This window comes from Hypanus sabinus, unplaced genomic scaffold (genome assembly GCF_030144855.1).
Source record: "Hypanus sabinus isolate sHypSab1 unplaced genomic scaffold, sHypSab1.hap1 scaffold_221, whole genome shotgun sequence".
Lineage (NCBI taxonomy): Eukaryota > Metazoa > Chordata > Chondrichthyes > Myliobatiformes > Dasyatidae > Hypanus > Hypanus sabinus.
Window position 1 is genome coordinate 464,147 of NW_026780320.1, and position 21,176 is coordinate 485,322.

Genomic DNA, 21,176 nt, shown 5'->3' on the forward strand with positions numbered 1-21,176 from the left:
TGTTTTTTTTTATGTGGGACTCGATGTTATTGTTCCCTTTTGTGCGGAGGGGTGGGTTTTGGGGTTTGATGATTGGGATCCCGTTCTTCTTGAACCGGGGGGTGGGGTGGGAGTTTGATTTTTCTTCCTGAGCGACTTTCATGCTCTTTCTTTGTTTCGTGGTTCTATGGAGAAACAGAAACTCAGTGTTATTTATGGATAGCTGCTCTAATAATAAACTAACCTTTGAACTATCCGCTCCGTGCGGGAGTTCCCGGTGTCCAAACATTTTCATTCTGATTTCCATTCCCGCTGCTACCCGGCCTGCTGTGTTCGGCCAGCGTTTTGTTTGTGTTGCTTTGGATTTCCAGAATCTACAGACTTTGTCGTGTTTGTGATTTACCTCTCCGTTGTCCTTCCGGCCACCGGCCACTGGTGGCGCTGTATAGATCTCCAGCCACTGGTGGCGCTGTGCAGATCTCCGGCCTTCGGAGACGATGTGCAGACCTCCGGCCATCGGTGGTGCTGCGGAGAAACGCCTGCTGAACGCATGCGCGGTGCCGAGTGCCGCTGTTGCTGGCGGTTCTCCGATTCGAGCAGGGATGAGTCGGGAATGATCCCGGTGTTGTGTAGCTGCCGGAGCTGTGGGGGGGGGGGGGGGGGGGGGGTGTGGTGGTTTGATTGATAAGTTCGTGGCCTAAGTTGGAAGGCCTGAAGTTATACAGCGCTCGGTGCCTGCACGTGTAGTTCAACTCTTTGAGTGAATATGCAGTAAGTTTGAAGTTAATAACTTTTGTGGTATTTCTGTTTCAGATAATTGAAAATTGCTAGGTTTTGTAAAATTGACTCCTTCCACCTTAGGCCATAAACTTATCAATCACTTCCAGTTTGTGATATCCAATTTGTGTACATGCTCATTTCATTTACTGAGCAACTGCCTTGCCCCATACGTGCAATGAGCAGGTGCACAAATTGGATGTGACATATATAGGGCTTCCTATAATGGCAAGCAGTAAACCAAGGTGAAAGAAATATATGAATTCCAGAGCTCCACAGAAATATAGTGACATTAACAAGATGACAGCCTATCATTACATTTCAGTGTATAACTGGTAAAATTAAACATATAATACTTAATTTAATAATATGACAAAATATTGCATTGTTGCACTTAACCAATTATCATAAAATATAATTATCAAGCAAGTAAAATAACTTTGTTTGCTTAGAAGCCAAAGGGTTGTTACTGAGAAAAGTTTACTTTAGGATTAGCGAGTAATCCACGGACCACCATAGATGTAGCCTTACTAATACGACTGAGTCAGAGCAAACGGCAGGGCCTGCAGCGTTTAGCAGTGTTCCTCAGAGGTATAAAAATAACAGAAATAAAGCAATTCATTTTTTACAATTTTAGCCACCTAAATTGGAACCAAGTAATCAAGTATGAAAAAATAAACTCTGATGAACTATTGCAAAAGCCACGAATATTGCTGAATGTTATTCTCAAAAGTGGTGGGTTGGTAAATCTGCCTCGTACCATTTCTCTCGCAGAAATGGTTGGACGGGAAGTGTATCTGTGAGTGTCGATACAATCTCCTCACACGTCGGGTGTTACATAGTTCGACCTTTACAGATCCTGTTTAGTCTTTAAATATATAAAAAGTTAAAGAAGTTTGAATCTTTACATAAATTATTATCGCATTTATACAAATAGAAAATATCGTTGTTTGGAAGTGACAAATGTTAACGGGAGGACAGCAACCATTTGGGAGTTTTGGAAATGCATTTCATCTCATTCATTGCCTCACTAAATTACTCTTTTTCCTATCAACACAAAGAGAAAAAGAGCCTCTTTCCCATTAGCTACAGTTGGTGGAGCGAGGCCAAGGGGTTGATCCGCTATTAATGATAGTTGAAATGACGTAAAACTACCTTATAGCCCAGAAATGTTTTTTTTTTCCATTTAGCTTGTAAAACAAAACTAAATTTATCCAGGTGTAGAAGAGGATTTTGGATGATTAGCTTGTGTATTTGATCAAAATCAGGAAGAAGATGAGCGAGCAGTGAATTTCTCTTTCATTGTTTTCAACTTCTAAACTTGGGTTTCTATGTTCATTCCTTGCTTAATATAGCTGCTTCCTGGAATCCAATGGTACCCATTGGAAAGAGCAGGGAAATGCTTGCACTTCTGTACAGGTATTTCCCAGCTTCCTTGGACAATGGGTCGAGCGAGAAGGAATTTCACAAATACCTAAATAAAAAACAGTCACAGCTCCAGGATTAAACCAAAAACGATCAAATATCCTAATGTTATTAGTGGTACTTTTCCCCACCAGCCAACACCCCCACTTCCCAACCCCCTGCTTCCGTAGAATTCCCTCTATTTAATATGTAGCTGCTGTTAAATTACCCGCTTGTTTATTTTGACTTTTTTACAGAGGTATCGGAGCAGTTGTCCGGTGAGCTCTGGTAGCACTGCACCTCTGAATGTACGATCCCTTCTCCCACCTGGTTCCATCTGCTTATCTCTGCTCATCTTGTTCAACCTCTGTGCAGTCTCCTAAACCCATCTTCCTGCTTCAGTGATTTACATCTCCCATCTGGGTCATCTTCGGTCCACCCTGTATCCCACCTCCTCAATGTTATATATCAGCAATCTTTCTTCCAATCTCTGTCTTCATTGTGAAGTGTTCTTTTGTACCTTTGGCCTCGCTGAGTCATTTCCAGAATCGGCTTTTGTTAGCTGGAATGCCGGAGGGTCATCAGGTCCCATTTCTGTTGTGCATTGGTGTGGAGGTGCTCGTTTATGAACAGTGACGGGCTGACACACTGCAGCATTTTGCTGGCAGCAAAGAGTACTGGGAGAGTTGGTGCTTGGGCTCTAATCCTGTGATCGGCTTTCCAGGCAAATGGAACTGCTGGTGTTTTAGCTTTGACTTTGGTTTGAGCTTCTACAGAAGGGGCCGGATGCTCGTCCTGCAATGAAGCAGAAATTTCAAGCAGCTGGACATTGGTTGTGGGGAAATCCTAGATTGCACTACCCAGTGTGAGATGTGGGGACGATGTGTGAGACTCTCAGGGTCGGTGAGTGGCAGATTAAGCTGTGTGACTCTGAGTGGTTGGGTCCTGGGATATCATAGTTTTTAATCCAGCTAAAGTGGACCCAGGGATCGAGCTGTTTGGGCTTGTGAGGTGTTGATCGAGTATTTCTGGTCTGGGATCAGATGTTTGTTTCTGGAGTTCCTTTGGAAGCAATGACTGCCAGTCTGAAGAGAGGATGAGTTCCCATTCCATCCTCACAGGGAGAGGCTGTGAGTAAACGGGCTGTTCCGTGTTTACAACAGTAGAACTAGTCCCTGAGTCTGGTGTTCAAACTGTGTTTGGAAATCACACAGTGGAAATCAGGCAGCTGTGCTGGGGATCTGCACTAAAAACTGAAAATGTTTGAACTGAATCTGATGAAATATTATTAATTGAATTGTATTGTAAGCTGTTCCTTACCTGCAGAGTCTTTCTGGTAATTCCAGTTTCTTTTTATTTCTTGGTTTATATTTCATGAAATGGACCTGTTTTAACCTGGAAATGAAAATGGCTGTGATAATTTGTAGGCCTCCGTTAGAGTCTCTGCAGGTCTCCCCTCTCCACGCCAACGATGTTGTCCAAGGGAAGGGCATTAGGACCCATACAGCTTGGCACCGGTGTTGTCGCTCAAGGACACACAGGCAGCCTCTGCCAAGGCTCAAACTAGCAACCTTCAGATCACTAGACCAACGCCTTAACCACTTGGCCACGCGCCAGCACATGTGATAGTAGAACAGTAATGAAAGCACATCTTTTCCCTGTCAATTATCCTGGAACCGATTTTTCTGTTTTTCCTGGAAATGTGTTCAGTACAGTGTTCCTAACAAGGTTTACATGAATAATCTCAGGAACGATCGGTGTTATGAATGAGGAGCATTTGATGGTTCTGGACCTGTGCTCAATGGTGTTGAGAGGGACGGTGGGGGTGGTGGAGGGATGTATGGTTAATAAACCTACCGAATGCTGAAAAGCCTGGATACAGTGGACATGGAGAGGATGTTTCCATTAGACACAGAGTCTGTGATCTGAAAACACAGTCTCAGAATAAAGATGCTTCCCCTTAAAACTCAGATGAGAAACATTTTATGGCCAAAAGATGTCTGATCTGTGGAATTTGTTGCCACAGAGGTTGGTTGAGGCTGCCATTTGGGTATATTTGTGAAGATTAATATACTGATGATTGCTGAGTAGCTTCAGGGTTACAGGAGGAAGGCAGGAATATGTTGTTGGAATAAAAATCAGCCCTGGTTGAATGGTGGACAGACCAGATGGATTGAATCACCTGATTCTGTTCCTGTGTCGTATGTCTTACCGTGACTGAATGATGGCTCCTTCTTATCCCATATCGTCTGTGACATGTGAGGGACAATAAAAGATTGTTTACTGAGATCATTACATCTGCCTTCAGTGTTTAAATTTCAGTGAGTTTTGTTCTTAGTAACATTACACAGAAATGTTTAGTTCTCCTTTTCATTATTAATGTGCTTCATTGTCTCTCTGTTTAAAGTTCGACCAGTGGTGAGAGGTTTCATGGAAGGAAAACCCCAACTGGACGCAAACCACGACTGAAGACGAGGGAACAGCAACAAGTGAACCAGCCCGAGGACTGAGAGCACCGACTGGAGAGGACCCATCTGACTCGGAGATTCCAGTGATTCAGTCAGGAGAAAGTTTGGTGAGTCTCATTTACTCAAACACTGGTCCTTTAGACATTACATACCTGTACAAAGGAAGGGAGGAAATAGTTGGAGTGAGACTGAATGTGCCCAGAAGAACCAGTTATGCCTCTGTCAGACCCAGTTGCAATCACTCCAGGTCTGGTAATGTGCTTCCAGCAGCCCGGCCCTTTGAAACCACTCCCATTCCCTCACAGTGGTTACTCAGTAAAAGATCCTGCATCCTCTGAAGTAGCTTTTGGTCAGATCTGAGTGGGGAGAGGGAAAGAGAGGGGAGTGTTTTTACTGACTGTCTTTCAAAAACAGTATTTGTTTGAACTTGCTGCAGACTCTCTACCCATACCCTGTACTTTCTCAACCAAATTATTGACATAGATGACAAGTAGCAATGGGTGTAACCCCAGGGAACGTCACGAAGCATGGAACTCGAGTCCAAGAAACAGCCTCTCATCATCACCCTCTGCCTCCTACCACCCAGCCATTCCCAGACCCTGGGGCTCTGTAACAAACTCAATGTTAACAGGAAGATTAGTCAGTGATTAAGATGATGAGAGAATTGTGGCCTCCTGAAAGGACATGCGAGCTGAGCTGTCTGATTCATTGGACCAGTTCCACCCTCGTTGACAACGTAATTTACCCCTTGCCCATCCACCCACGTCATATCACCCACAGTACCCCAACCACTCTCCGTCCCGCCAGTGGCCCCACACCCTTCTGACCATTCATCCCACACCGACACATAGACAGGCCCCCTTCACCCACGTCCACCCTCCCAGCTTGGGGAACCACAACAAACTGATCCCGCGATCCCGACACGGTGCAAAACTAAAACCAGGGATGCAAGACTGGAGAGCCCGGAGCCTCCAGCTGCCGGCTCGGTCCCACCCCTTTCCCACAGCAATCAGCCCTCGATTTACACAACCCGAGATTAACCCCTTCCTCACCGCCACCTGAACAGGGGAAACACCCGCATCAGCTGGGGTTGAGCTGCAGTTGGTCCCCATATGAGTTAAAACTCCCCGCTGTCGGATATGGAGACCAGAATCATACGCGGTAAAACCATATAACAATTACAGCACGGAAAAAGGCCATCTCGGCATTCCTAGTGCGTGCCGAACACTTACTCTCACCTAGTCCCACTGACCTGCACTCAGCCCATAACCCTCCATTCCTTTCCTGTCCATATACCTATACAATTTTTTTTTAAATGAAAAAATCGAACCTGCCTCTGCCACTTCCACTGGAGGCTCGTTCCACACAGTTATCACTCTCTGAGTAAAGAAGTTACCCCTCATGTTACCCCTAACCTTTTGCCCCTTAACTCTCAACTCATGTCCTCTTGTTTGAATCTCCCCTACACTCAATGGAAAAAGCCTATCCACATCAACTCTATCAATCCCCGCATAATTTTAAATACCTCTATCAAGTCCCCCCTCAACCTTCTATGCTCCAAAGAATAAAGACCTAACTTGTTCAACCTTCCTCTGTAACTTAGGTGCTGAAACCCAGGTAACATTCTAGTAAATCTCTGTTCTCTGTTGACATCTTACGTATAATTTGGTGACCAGAACTGTATATAATGCTCCAAATCTGGCCTCACCAATGCCTTGTACAATTTTAACATTACATCCCAACTCCTATACTCAATGCTCTGATTTATAAAGGTCAGCATACCAAAAGCTTTCTTCACCACCACATGAGCTTCCTCCTTCAGGGAAATATGCACCATTATTCCTAGATTTCCTCACACTGTCTACAAGCTTTCTCTATTTGTGAACTAACCTCTTCTCTCCTAGACTCTTCAATTTGATTCCCACCACCCAACCATTCTAGTTTAAAGTCTCCCCAGTAGCCTTCACAGATCTCCCCACAAGGATATTGGTCCCCCTAGGTTTCAAGTGCAATCCGTCCTTTTTGTACAGGTCACTCCTGCCCCGAAAGAGGTCCCAATGATCCAGAATCTTGAATCCCTGCCCCCTGCTCCAATCCCTCAGCCACGCATTTATCCTCCACCTCATTCCATTACTACTGTCACTGCCGTGTGGCACAGGCAGTAATCCCGAGATTACTACCTTTGCAGACCTTCTTCTCAACTCCCTTCCAAGATCCCTATATTCTCCTTTCAGGACCTCTTCCCTTTTCCTACCTATGTCATTGGTACCTATATGTACCACGACCTATGGCTCCTCACCCTCCCACGTCAGGATATCATGGACGTGATCAGAAACATCCCGGACCCTGGCACCAGGGAGGCAAACTACCATCCGGGTCTCCTGACTGCTTACACAGAATCGCCTATCTGACCCCCCTAACTATTGAGTCCCCTATTGCTACTGCCTTCCTCTTCCTTTCCCTACCCTTCTGAGTTACAGGTCCGGACTCTGTGCCGGAGGCACAGCCGCTGTTGCTTCCCCCAGGTAGGCTGTTCACCCCCCCCCCCCAACAGTACTCAAACAGGAGTATTTATTGTCAAGGGGTACAGCCACTGGGGTACTCTCTAGTACCCGACTCTTCCCCTTCCCCATCCTAACCGTGACCCACCTGTTTGCCTCCCGTGGCCCCGGTGTGACCACCTGCCTGTAACTCCTCTCTATCAACTCATCACTCTCCCTGACCAGACGAAGGTCATCGAGCTGCAGCTCCAGTTCCCTGACACAGACCCTTAGGAACTGCAGCTCGGCGCAGATGTGAATGTCCGGGAGGCTAGGAGACTCCGGGACCTCCCACATCCGACACCGAGAACAGCAAGCTGCCCTCACACTCATAATTCCCAGCATGGAACCGTAATCCCACGGTGGATTTGTTCGGTGACTTGTGAACATACGTGATTAATGACTCTGCAACTGGGGACTGGATAAATAGTTAATCTAACAATTCTAATCAGACACACAGTCTCCTTGCCTTTCTCCCTCACCCCTAGCTACTTACCCCACTTCCCTCACCACACACTCCTCACAGTCTTCCTCATTGGGGCCCTCTACTCTAGCCCTCCCTTCTTGCTCCCTCTCTCCCACACTCTCAACTCTCCCTCACCCCTTCCTTATCATCACCCCCTCAATCATTCTTGCTTCCTCACCTCCTCTCTCCCTCCCGCTTCTCTCTTCCCTATCCCTCTCAGTTGCACTGCTACTTGACCAGTCTCCCACTCTCTTTCACCCCTTTCCTCGCGCTCTCCTTTTTTGCCACTCTCTCTACCCCTCTAGTAATAAATCGTACTCCTCTCTCTTGTTTCTCTTCATCTCCTCACTCTGTCATGCCTCTCTTCATTTCTCTCTCACTCTCTCCCCTTCTATCCATCTCTCCATCTGTTTCTGTTCCATTCTCTCTCCCATCCCACAATCCTTGTCCCTAACCCTATCACCCACCAACTCGATCTCAGTCACCCTCTGTCTTCCCCTGTCCATCTCCTCACTCTCTCATGCCTCTTTTCATTTCTCTCTCACTCTCTCCTCTTCTCCCCTTCTATCCCCTCTGTTTCTCTTACTCTTCCATTCTCTCTCCCATCCCACAATCCTTGTCCCTACCCCTATCACCCACCAACTCGATCTCAGTCACCCTCTGTCTTCCCCTCTCCATCTCCTCCTCTCTCATGCACCTCAATCAAACTCGTCTCTCTCACTCAGTCGCCTCCACCACTCTGTAACCTCTTCCATTTCCAGCTCTCTCCCTCTCTGTCTCTCTCCCTACATCCCACCCTCCCCCCTCTCTCAAACACTCTCCCTGCTGGCTCCCGTATCCCATAGTGTCTTCCCCTCTTTCTCACCCTCCAAATCTACCACTCACCCCACGCATTCTCCCTCTTCGCTCCTTGTCAGTCCCACTCCTCCTCCTCCTCCCCCTCTCCCCCGTCACACCCCGCGCTCTCCACCCCAGTATGCAAACGCCTGGGCACCACTGGTCAAACTTCCTGTTACTATGAATAGTTCAGTGAGTAGAAGGTGAACTGGTCTCCAAAAGTCATAAAATTAAAGATAAAACATTCAACATTTTAAGCAAGATTAGTGTATTATTAAAAACACAAAAATGCTGGTAGAATTCAGCAGGCCAGACAGCAACTATGGGAGGAGGTAGTGACAACGTTTTGGGCTGAAATCCTTCTTCAGCAGTTTAGTGTATTATTTCTGTTTTGTACAATTTTAGAGTGGGGAAAAAAAGGAAAGGAGCATCATGGAAAAGTTTGGGCACCCCAAGAGATTTGAGCTCTCAGTTAAATTTTACCAAGGTCTCAGACCTGAATTAGCTTGTTAGGACAATGGCTTGTTCACAGTCATTGTTAGGACAGGCCAAGTTATGCAGATCACAAACCCAGACTCCTCAAACCTTGTCCCAACAATCAGCAGCCATGGGCTCCTCTAAGCAGCCGCCCAGCACTCTGAAAGTTAAAATAATTGATGCCCACAAAGCAGGAGAAGGCAATGAGAAGATAGTAAAGCGTTTTCAGGTAGCCGTTTCCTCAGTTTGTAATGTAATTTAAGAAATGGCAGTTAACAGGAACGGTGGAGGTCAAGTTGATGTCTGGAAGACCAAGAAAACTTTCCGAAAGAACTACTCGTAGGATTGCTGGAAAGACAAATCAAAACCCATGTTTGACTGTAAAAAGACCTTCAGGAAGATTTAGCAGACTCTGGAGTGGTGGTGCATTGTTCTACTGTGCAGTGACACCTGCACAAACATGACCTTCATGGAAGAGTCATCAGAAGAAAACCTTTCTTGCGTCCTCACCACAAAATTCAGCATCAGAGGTTTTTCTGACATTGAGGGAGAGGTTGTTTTCTTGACACTAGACAGATGTTGTTCAGAGCTCAGACAGAGTCAGCATCAAATGCTTGAGCCTGGTGCGATGGATGTGATGAGCTGTGGAAATCACGATGCAAGAAGCATCGTAGGAAAGCCAGATGAGCCCAGGGAATGGAATTGTGATATCGTAGGCATTACTGGGAATTGGTTGCACCCAACAGTCTGACGGATCTAGAGGAACAAATTTGTAGAGAGTTCACAGACTATACCAAGAAACAATAGTTGATATAGTAAGTGATTTTAACTTTCCATATATTGACTGGGACTCCCATACTGTAAAAGGACTAGATGGGGTAGAGTTTGTCAAATGAGCCTTAATCAGTACGTAACACATCCGGTGTAGAAGTGTGCAATAAGCTTTGGGAAACGATCCAGGGCTGGTGACAGAAATTAGTGAATGGCAACACTTTGTGTATAGTGATCATAATGCCATGAGATTCCAAGTAAGTATGGAAAAACAGAGGTCTGGACCTCTCGAGATTCTAAATTGGAGAAAGATCAATTTTCATGGTATTTGCAAGGATTTGACAAGTGTGGACTGGGACAGGCTGTTTTCTGGCAAAGGAGCACTTGGTAAGTGGGGGTTCTTCAGAAGTGAAATTTTGAGGGTGCAGAGTTTGTATGTGCCTGCCAAAATAAAAGTTGAAAGGTAACTGGTGCAGGGAACCTTTGTTTTTAAGAGATATCGAGGCCATGGATATTTTGTTCCTCTAAATTCCTCAGGCTGTTGGGTGCTATCAAGATGCATTAATGACTACAATATCATATTTCCACACCCTGAGCTCATCTGACTTTCTTTAGTTGCCTTCTGTTGGTTTCTAAAAGCTTCCCAATGTTTTTTGCTCTATTATTTGCCCTCTCTTTGGCTTTTATGTTGGCTTAGACTTCTCATTTCAGCCACAGTTGTGTCCTCCTGCCTTTCCAATGCTCAACTTCTTTGGGATGTGTCTATCACTCAGCTCCCGAGTTGCTCCCAGAAACTCCAGCCATTGCTGCTCCGTCGTCACTCCTACCAGACTCCCCTTCCAGTCAGGTTTGGCCAGCTTCTCTGTCACAGAAACATGGAGAAAGTCAGAACAGAAACAAGCCCACTCTGGACGATCGGAATGGTAATCTATACTGGAGACAAAATAGATGGGGGAGGTTTTAAATAGTAGTTTTGTATCTGTATTTGCTCAGGAGATGGACACAGAGTCGATAGAGGTGACACAAAGCAGCAACAACTTCAGAGACCCTGGACAGATTACAGAGGTGGAGGGTTTTGCTGCCTTAAGACAAATTAGCGTGGATTAATTCCCAGGGCTCGGCAAGTTCCCTGGGACCCTGCGGATGACAAGAGCAGAAATTGTCAGGGTTGAAGCAGAGATATTGAAATAATCCTTAGTGACAGGTGAGGTACTGGAGGATTGGAGGACAGACAATGTTGTTCCACTGTTCGAGAGGGGCTCTAAGTAAAAACGAGAAAATGTTATGTTAGTGAACTTGACATCAGTTGTGGGAAAGTTATTAGAACATATGGGCAGGAACCCGATATATAAGTATTTGGATCGATGTGGACTGATTAAGGATAGACAGCATGGTAGATCATGTCTGACCAGTCTTATAGAGTCTCTCGAGGAAGTTATCAGGAAAGTGGATGAAGACAAGGCAGTGGATGTTGTCTACATGGATGTTAGCATGGCACTTGACAAAATCTCATATGGGAGGTTGGTCAAGAATGTTCAGTCATTCAGCATTCAGGATTAGGCAGGAAATCAGATGAGACAATGTCTTTGGGAGAAGCCAGAGTATGGTAGCAGATGGTTGCCTCTCTGTCTGGAGGCCTGTTACTTGTGGTTGCCACGGGGATCAGTGCTGGGTCTGTTGTTGTTTGTCATCTATATCAGTAATCTGGATGATAGTGTGGTTAACTGGATCAGCAGATTTGTGGATGACACCAAGACTGGTGGTGTAGTGGACAGCGAGGAAGACTATCAAGGCTTGCAGTGCGATCTGGACCCCCTGGGAAAATGGGTTGAGAAATGGAAAATAGGTGTTCCTCTTTGGTCTGACCTACCAAGGGAGGCCTTTCACAATGACTGATCGGGCACGGAGGAGTGTTGTGGAAGAAAGGGACCTGGGAATACAAGTCCTTATTTCACTGAAAGTGGTCTCACAGTCAGATAGAGACGGAAGGAAAGATTTTAGCCCACTGGCCTTCATGAACCAAATATTGACAATATATAGATGTTATGTTGACTTGTAGAAGACATTGGTGAGGCTTAATTTAGAGTATTGTGTGTAGTTTTGGTCACCTGCCTACAGGAAAGCTGTAAAAGAGGTTCAGAGATTTCAGAGAAAATTCACAATAAAGTTGCCATGTCTGGAGGACTTGGGTTATAAGGAAAGATTGAACAGGTCAGAACTTTATTCCTTCGAATGTAGCAGATTGAGGGGAGATTTGATTGTGATAGAGAGGAATAGATAGTGGAAATGCAAGCTGGCTTTCTCCACTGAGATTGGGTGGGACTACAACCAGAGGCCAGGGGTTAAGGGTGAAAGGTGAAATGTTAAGGAGAACATGAGGGGAAACTTCTTCGTACAGACGGTCATCCGGGTGTGGAATGAGCAGCCATCAGGAGTGGTGCATGCGAGCTCGATTTCAACATTTAAGAGGTTTGTGTAGGTACGTGGAGGTGTGGGAGTGGGCAGTTTAAATAGTTCAGCACAAACTAGATGGCCCAAAGGACCTGTTTCTGTGTTCAACATGAGTGAATCTGCAGATGCTGGAAATAAATAAAAAAACACGAAATGCTGGCAAAACTCAGCAGGTCAGACAGCATCTATGGGAGGAGGTAATAATGACATTTTGGGCCGAAAAACTTCATCAGGAGTGGAGTAACATGGAATGGTCGATGGGGGATAAGAAGTGGGGGGAGGGTTAAAGTAGAGAGCTGGGAAGTGATAGGCTGGAGGGAAATGGGCTGGGGGAAGGTGGAGAATTATGGGAAATAAAAGAGAAAGAAAGGTAGGTCTGGGGGGAGAGATTATAGGGAGGGGGGACAAAGAGAGAGAAAGAGAACCAGACTAAAATAATCGATAGGGATGGGGGTAAGGGTGGGGGGCAGGGGTATCAACGGATGTCTGTGAGTTGGATGTTCATGCCGGCAGGAAGGAGGCTACCTAGGCGGGAGATAAGGTATTGCTCCATCGACCTGTGTCTCCATCTTGATGGCAGAGGAGGACAAGGACAGACATGTCGGAGTGGGAGTGGTCTGTGGAATTGAAGTGTGTGGCCACTGCTGGAGGACTGAGCGCCGGCGTTCGGCGAAACGGTCTCGCAGTATGAGGCGGGTCTCCCCAATGTATAAATGGCCACACCGGGAGCACCGGATACAGTATATCACCCCGGTTGTCTCGCAGGTGAAGTGGTGCCTTACCTGAAAGGACTGCCTGGGGCCTAGGACTTCATTAACTTCGCCTCCAACTTTCACCTCAAATTCACCTGGTCTATTTCCAACACCTCCCTTCCCTTTCTAGATCTTTCTGTTTCTATCTCTGGAGACACCCGATCCACTGACATCTACTACAAACCTACTAACTCCCACAGCTACCTAGACTATTCCTCCTCCCACCCTGTCTCCTCAAAAATGCTATCCCTTTCACTCAATTCCTCCGCCGCATCTGCTCTCAGCATGAGGCCTTTCATTCTCGGGCAAAAGAGATGTCTTCCTTTTTTAAAGAAAGTGGCTTCCGTTCGTCCACTATCAACTCTGCCCTCCATCGTTCCTCCCATATTTCGCGCACCTCTGCCCTCACCCATCCCCCGCCAGCCCACCAGGGATAGAGTCCCCCCTGGTCCTCACCTATCACCCTACCAGCGTACAGATCCAACGCATAATCCTCTGTAACTTCCGCCACCTCCTACATGATCCCACCACCAACCACATCTTCCTCTCCCCCCCCCTCGGCTTTCAGCAGGGAACACTCCCTACGCGACTCCCTTGTCCATTCATTCCCCCCCAACCCTCCCCACCGACCTCCCTCCGGGCACTCTTCCCTGCAAACGGAATAAGTGCTACACATGCCCTCACACTTCTTCCGTCACCACTATCTCAGGCCCCAGACAGTCCTTTCAGGTGAGGCACCACTTCACCTGAAAGTCAACTGGGGTGATGTACTGTATCCGGTGCTCCCGATGTGGCCACTTATTCATTGGGGAGACCCGCCACAGACTGGAAGACCATTTCGCCGAACACCAGCCATTGGTCCTCCAGCAGTGGCGGGATCTCCCTGTGGCCACACACTTCAATTCCACAGACCACTCCCACTCCGCCATGTCTGTCCTTGGCCTCCTCTGCCATCAAGATGGAGACACAGGTCGATGGAGCCATACCTTATCTCCCGCCTAGGTAGCCTCCTTCCTGCCGGCCTACCCTTACCCCCATCCCTATCGATTATTTTAGTCTGTTTCTGTGTTGTACATTTCTAGAAGAACCTGAAATATTAGAACAATTCACTGAGCCCTTTTAACAGCTGTGCGAACCAACCATTCACCTCAGCAGGAATTTTTATATGGCGTTAAAACTGTGGCACTTTAAGTTAATAACACATAAAAGAAAATCCCAGCTGCACATCAAGAAAAACTATTTGTGTGAGAGTGTTTAAGTTACTGTGGGGCCAGGCACCCATGCAGCTCAGGAGGAACAGGGAATAATACCAATGGAGAGAGTCAGACTGAACCAAGTCACAAATTTGAGACGGCAGAAATGCCCCATTCTTATAGAGACAGGAAGAGCATCAGGGAATTGATGCTCATTCCAGATACCAGCACTCTGCCCAGTCAGAAGATGATTTCTCTCTCCAACTTGGGATGTACCTCACTGTAACTGTGTGATACCAGATCAAACCTTGGCAACTCAAGTAATCTCAACTGAAATGTTGTCCTAAACCCACTGATGGATTTTGAAAATCTTTTTACAGGTTAAAAATGAGAAGGAATTTGTCTCCAGGAATCTCAAACTTGGCACGCCAGTTTTGCTGTCTCTGTCTAGATACTTAAGAAGTGGAGCAAGAGATTCAATCGACCATCCTTCCAGCTCAGACTGTGGGGAGGGATTCACTCGTGCATTTGACGAACTTGCATGCCCGTCATTTTACACAGGAGAAAGGCCGTTCACCCGCTCAGACAGTGGGAATGGATTCACTTGCTTATCACAATTGAATGTACATCAGCAAGCTCACACTGGGCAAGGCCAATCACCTGTTCTGTGTGTGAGAAGGGATTCAGTCGGTCTTCCCACCAGTGGTCATACCAGTCAGTTCACACTGGGCAGAGGCTGGTCATCTGCTGAATTTGTGGGGAAAGGTTCACTCGGTCATCTGACCTAATGGCTCACCAGCGAGTTCACACGAGGGAGCAGCCGTTCACCTGCTCAGACTGTGAGAAGAGATTCACTCACTCTTCCACCTTGTGGAAACACCAGCGAGTTCACACTGGGGAGAAGCCGTACATCTGCTCAATCTGTGGGAAGAGATTCACTGAGTCATCCACCCTACTGGTACATCAGCGAGTTCACACTGGGGAGAAGCCATTCACCTGCTCAGTCTGTGGGAAGAGATTCACTCAGTTAACCCACCTACAGAGTCATCAGCGAGTTCACACTGGGGAGAGGCCATTCACCTGCTCAGAATGTGGAAAAGGATTCACTGAGTTATCCAGCCTACAGAGACATCAGCGAGTTCACACTGGGGAGAAGCCGTTCACCTGCTCAGAATGTGGGAAGAGATTCACTCAGTCATCCACCCTACAGAATCACCAGCGAGTTCACACTGGGGAGAGGCCATTCACCTGCTCAGAATGTGGGAAAGGATTCACTGAGTTATCCAGCCTACAGAGTCACCAGCGAGTTCACACTGGGGAGAGGCCGTTCAACTGCTCAGAATGTGGGAAGAGATTCACTCGCTCTTCCAGCCTACAGAGACATCGGCAAGTTCACTCCGGGGAGAAGCCGTTCATCTGCTGAGAATGTGGGACAGGATTCAGTTAGTCATCCCAACTGCTGGTACACCAGTCGGATCACAATGAGGAGTGGCCATTGTTATGAATCTCTAGGTTTCATTTGCTGTGGACTATCATTTTAAGAGAGAGAAATGAAGAAGATGAATCAGTCTGACTTGCAGCTATTTTACATTGCTCGCAGCTTGTTTAGTTTAACCAAGGACATAGACACTCAGAGTCAGATGGGGATGAAGGAGGAAAAATGGAAGGATCGAACCCAGGGAACTAGTGGACAAGGGTCACTGTTTGGAATTTTTCTATGCCCACAATGGTGGGTTAATTATCAATTCAGCATACATCGAATGTGTGGTTGTTACCTTGTTTGATCCATAGGGGTGGATCTGTTTTGGAGTATCCTGTGAAGACCACTGATGTGTTAACCTTTGCCTAGATGTGGTGTGGTAATTCACTTGACGATACCTCTTGTGACAAGTCACTTTCGGTGATAATTCATATGTGGATTTGGAATGATGACAGATAAAATCTACAGCAACTATTCTCTCATTTTACAACCATGGAACCTGTGGAATTCAACATAATTGCCTTCTCTCGACATTTACCCTAGATTACAAATATCTCTCTCTCATCACCTATTCTGTGGATGAACTGAACATTCATACTTTACCATCTCAAGACTCCAAGCCTTGTTTCCCCCGAGAATAGTTTGGGAGCTATATTTACACTCATGCCACTTAACTTTTGTTTATCTTCCTTAAGTTATTGTATAAGTAGATTCTATTAAAGATTGTTTTAACATCAAAAACAGACTCCAGGTGTAGTCCATTGCTGCTGGTTCATTTCTAAAGCATAACAATTCAGAGTAAAATTGGGGCCTGCAACCGGAATATGAACAGATTTGGGGGTGTATTGATTAGTTATCGATTTCATTGGGGAAATTCCTTTTGATTTATTTGTGTGTGGAAAATCAGCAGCAATGGATGTTGATAGATGTCAGGAAGCACTAGCCTCTGAGGCATTAGAGGACGCCGGTAGGATTGAGTTGTTGAGTCTTGCTAGAAGGTTAAAACTTGCTAAGGTGAAATCGACAATGAGGAGGGCTCAGATGCAGAGGATAATAGCTGAACATTATGTATCTGAGGGAGTGTTTAAAGTGGAGGAGTTGGAGTTTTTTCCTGAAAGTAAACCTCGTGAGCTTGAGCTCCAGTAGAAGTGAGAAAAATTAAAGATGGAGGCTGCGGAAAGGCAGTGGGAGCTTGAGACTAGACAGACAGAAAAACAGGGAGGAAGCAGAAAGACCGGCTGTTTGAGTTGGAAAAGATAGAGAGATTGCAGCAAAGGGGTCTAGCGTTAGACTCTAGTGTTAAGTTGAGGCCAGTCAAGAAGTTAAATTGGTTCCTCTATTTGACGAGGTAGAGGTTGATAAATACTTTCGGCATTTTGAGAAGTTTGCTCAGAGTTTAAAATGGCCAAGAGAGGGTTGGCATATTCTCTTACAAAGTGCAATTCAGGAGAACGCTTAGCAAGCCGATTCTGCTTTGGCAGTTGATGAAGCAGCTGATTATAGAACATAGAATAGTACAGCACAATACAGGCCCTTCGGCCCACAATGTTGTGCCAACCCTTAAGCCCTGCCTCCCATATATCCCCCCACACCTTAAATTTCTCCATATACCTGTCTGGTAGCCTTTTGAATTTCACTATATCTGCTTCCACCACTGACTCAGGCAGTGCATTCCACACACCAACCACCCTCTGAGTGAAAAAAACCTTTCTCTAATATCCCCCTTGAACTTCCCACCCCTTACCTTAAAGCTACGTCCTCTTGTATTGAGCAGTGGTGCCCTGGGGAAGAGGTGCTGGCTGTCCACTTTATCTATGCCTCTTAATATCTTGTATACCTCTATTATGTCTCCTTTCATTCTTCTTCTTTCCAGAGAGTAAAGCCCTAGCTCCCTTAATCTCTGATCATAATGCATGCTGACTAAACCAGGCAGTATCCTGGTAAATCTCCTCTGTACCCTTTGCAATGCTTCCACATACTTCCTATAGTGAGGCGACCAGAACTGGACACAATACTCCAAATGTGGCCTAATTAGAGTTTTATAGAGCTGCATCATTACATCGCGTCTCTTAAACTCTATCCCTCGACATATGAAGGCTAACACCCTATAAGCTTTCTTAACTACCCTATCTACCTGTGAGGCAACTTTCAGAGATCTGTGGACATGTACTCCCAGACCCCTCTGCTCCTCCACACTACTAATTATCCTGCCATTTACTTTGTACTTTGCCTTGGAGATTTCAGCTTCCAAAGAGCACCACCTCACACTTCTGAAGGTAGAAGCAAAAAGTAGTAAGGTGAAAAGTAAAAGTGGCAGGCAGGCAAATCCAGGGCAAAAATCAAAAAGGGCCAGTTTTCAACATAATTGTATAAGGGCTAAGAGTGTTTAAAAACAAGACTGAAGGCATTGTGGGTCAATGCATGGAGCATTTGTAACAAGGTGAATGATTGAATGTGCAGATAGTTATTAATGAATCTGATATAGTTGGGCTCACAGTGACATGGCTCCAGGGTGACCAAGGATGCGAGGTCAACATCCAGGGATATTCAATATTCAGGAGGGATAGACAAGAAAGAAAAGGAGGTGGGGTAGCGTTGCTGGTTAGAGAGGAGATTAATGCAATAGAAAGAAAGGAAATTGGCCTGGAGGATGTGGAATCAATATCAGTACAGCTGCATAACACTCAGGGGTAGAAAACGCTGGTGGGAGATGTGTACAGGCCACATAACAGTACTAGTGTGGTTTCGGATGGCATTAAACAGGAAATTAGAAATGCGTGCAATAAAGGTACAACAGTTGTAATGGGTGAGTTCATTCTACATATAGATTGGGTGGACCAAGTGGGTAAGGGTGCTGAGGAAGAAGATTTCTTGGAATGTATGCAAAATGGTTTTCTGAACCAAAATGTCGAGGAACCAACTAGACAGCAAGCCATTCTAGACTGGGTATTATTGTGTGATGAGAAAGGGTTAGTTAGCAATCTTGTCGTGCGAGGCCCTTTGGGTAAGAGTGACCATAATATGGTGGAATTCTTCATTAAGATGGAGAGTGACGTAGTTAATTCAGAAAAAAAAGGTTCTGAACTTAAAGAAGGGTAACTTTGAAAGTATGAGATAGGAATTAGCTAAGATAGACTGGCAAATGATACTTAAAGGGATGATGGTGGATATGCAATGGCAAGCATTTAAAGATCGCGTGGATGAACTACAACAAGTGTTCATCCCAGTTTGGCAAAAGAATAAACCAGGGAAGGTAGTGCACCCATGGCTGACAAGAGAAATTAGGGATAGTATCAATTCCAAAGAAGAAACATACAAATTAGCCAGAAAAGGCAGCACACTTGAGGACTGGGAGAAACTCAGAGTCCAGCAGAGGAGGACAAAGGGATTAATTCGGAAAGGGACAAAAGATTATGAGAGAAAGCTGGCAGGGAACATAAAAACTGACTGTAAACTCTTTTATAGCCTTTTAAAGAAAACGATTGGTTGACAAATGTCAATCCTTGCAGTCAGAAACAGGTGAATTGATCATGGGGAATAAGGACATGGCAGACCATTTGAATAACAACTTTGGTTCTGTCTTCACTAAGGAGGAGATAAATAATCTTCTGGAAATAGTAGGGGACCAAGGGTCTAGTTAGATGGAGGAACTGAGGGAAATGCATGTTCGTAGAGAAGTGGTGTTAGGTAAATTGAAGGGATTAAAAGCAGATAACTCCTCAGGGCCAGATGGCCTGCATCCCAGAGTGCTTAAGGAAGTAGCCTAAGAAACAGTGGATGCATTAGCGATAATTTTTCAAAACTCTTCAGATTCTGGATTAATTCCTGAGAATTGGAGGGTGGCTAATGTAACCCCACTTCTTACAAAAGGAGGGAGAGAGAAACTGGGGAATTGTAGATTGGTTAGCCTGACATCAGTGGTGGGGACAATGCTAGACAGTTATCGAAGATGTGAAAGATTTGGAAAGAGGTGAAATCATCGGAAAAAGTCAGCATGGATTTGTGAAAGGTAAATCATGTCTGACAAATCTTATAGAAGTTTTTGAGGATGTAACTAATAGAGTGGATGGGGAGATCCAGTGGATCTGGTATATTTGGATTTTCAAAAGGCTTTTGACAAGGTCCCACACAGTAGATTAGTGTGCAAACTTAAAGCACACGGTATTGGGGGTATGGTATAGATGTGGATAGAGAATTGTTTGCCAGACAGGAAGCAAAGAGTGGGAATAAATGGGACCATTTCATAATGGCAAGCAGTGACTAGTGGGGTATTGCAAGGCTCATTGCTGGGACCCCAGTTGTTTACAATATTTATTAATGATTTAGACCAGGGAATTAAATGCAGTATCTCCAAGTTTGTGGAAGACATGAAGCTGGGAGGCAGTGTTAGCTATGAGGAGGATGCAAAGTGGATGCAGGCTGACTTGGATAGGTTAGATGAGTGGGCAGATTCATGGCAGATGCAAATTAATGTGGATAAATGTGAGGTTCTCCACCTTGGTGGCAAGAGCAGGAAAACATGGTGGCCAATTAGGAAAAGGGGAGGTACAACAATACCTGGGTGTAATTGCACACCAGTCATTGAAAGTTGGTATGCAGGTACAGCAGGTGGTGAAAAAGGCAAATGGTATGTTGGCATTCATAGCACGAGGATTCCAGTATAGGAGCAGGAAGGTTCTACTGCAGTTGTACAAGGCCTTGGTGAGACCACACCTGGAGTATTGTGTTCAGTTTTGGTCCCCTAATCTGAGGACAGACACTCTTGCCGTTGAGGGAGTACAAAGAACGTTCATCAGATTGATTCCTGGGATGGCAGGACTTTCATATGAGGAAAGACTAGGCTTATACTCGCTGGAATTTAGAAGATTGAGGGGGATCTTATTGAAATGTATAAAATTCTAAAGGGATTGGACCGGCTAGATGCAGGAAGATTGTTCCCGATGTTGGAGAAGTCTGGAAAGAGGGGTCACAGTTTAAAGAGATAGGGGAAGCATTTTGGGACCGAGATGAGGAAAAAGTTCTTCACACAGAGAGTGGAGAATCTGTGGAATTCTCCGCCACAGGAAACAGTTGAGGCCAGTTCATTGGCTATATTTAAGAGGGAGTTAGATATGGCCCTTGTGGCTAAAGCGACCGGGAGTATGGAGAGAAAGTAGGTATAGGGTTCTGAGTTGGATGATTCGCCATGACCATGCTGAATAGCGGTGCAGGCTCAAAGGGCTGAATGACCTACCCCTGAACCTATTTTCTATGCTTCTATCATCCGAACATCAACTCCCTAATCATTCTGCATCACTTATTAATTCTTTTTTTAATTGATTATGGCTTAATTGAAATTTGGAGGCATATGCATCCTAGTGATAGAGAATACTCTTTTTTTTTCCCTCACATGTTCATAATAAATATTCGAGAATCGACTATTTTATAGTCAACCCTCGATTTATATTTAATGTTCAGAAATGTGAATATGATGCAATTGTTGTCTCTGATCATACTCCTTTAAACCTAATAATTGAACTGAAAGATGATGCTTCTACTGGACCACTTTGTTTTCCAGAACATTGTCAATGAAGTTCTGAAT

General features: G+C 45.4%; 1 protein-coding gene across 4 annotated transcripts; it reads left to right on the forward strand.

Annotated features, from left to right (window-relative positions):
• Positions 1-701: 701 nt before the first annotated feature.
• On the forward strand, positions 702-20,152 carry LOC132387795 (gastrula zinc finger protein XlCGF26.1-like). Of its 4 annotated transcripts, none has more exons than XM_059960166.1 (3): positions 702-750; positions 4,568-4,735; positions 14,496-20,152. In XM_059960166.1, exon 3 carries the CDS (start codon positions 14,903-14,905, stop codon positions 15,536-15,538), a length of 636 nt encoding a protein of 211 aa, XP_059816149.1. In that variant the 5' UTR covers positions 702-750; positions 4,568-4,735; positions 14,496-14,902; the 3' UTR covers positions 15,539-20,152. The 4 variants fall into 4 exon arrangements, with proteins under 4 accessions (XP_059816149.1, XP_059816150.1, XP_059816148.1 ...); XM_059960167.1 differs by lacking the exon at positions 702-750 and adding an exon at positions 10,431-10,642 and having other exon boundaries at positions 3,815-4,735; XM_059960165.1 differs by lacking the exon at positions 702-750 and having other exon boundaries at positions 3,815-4,735.
• The last annotated feature ends 1,024 nt before the right edge of the window (positions 20,153-21,176 follow it).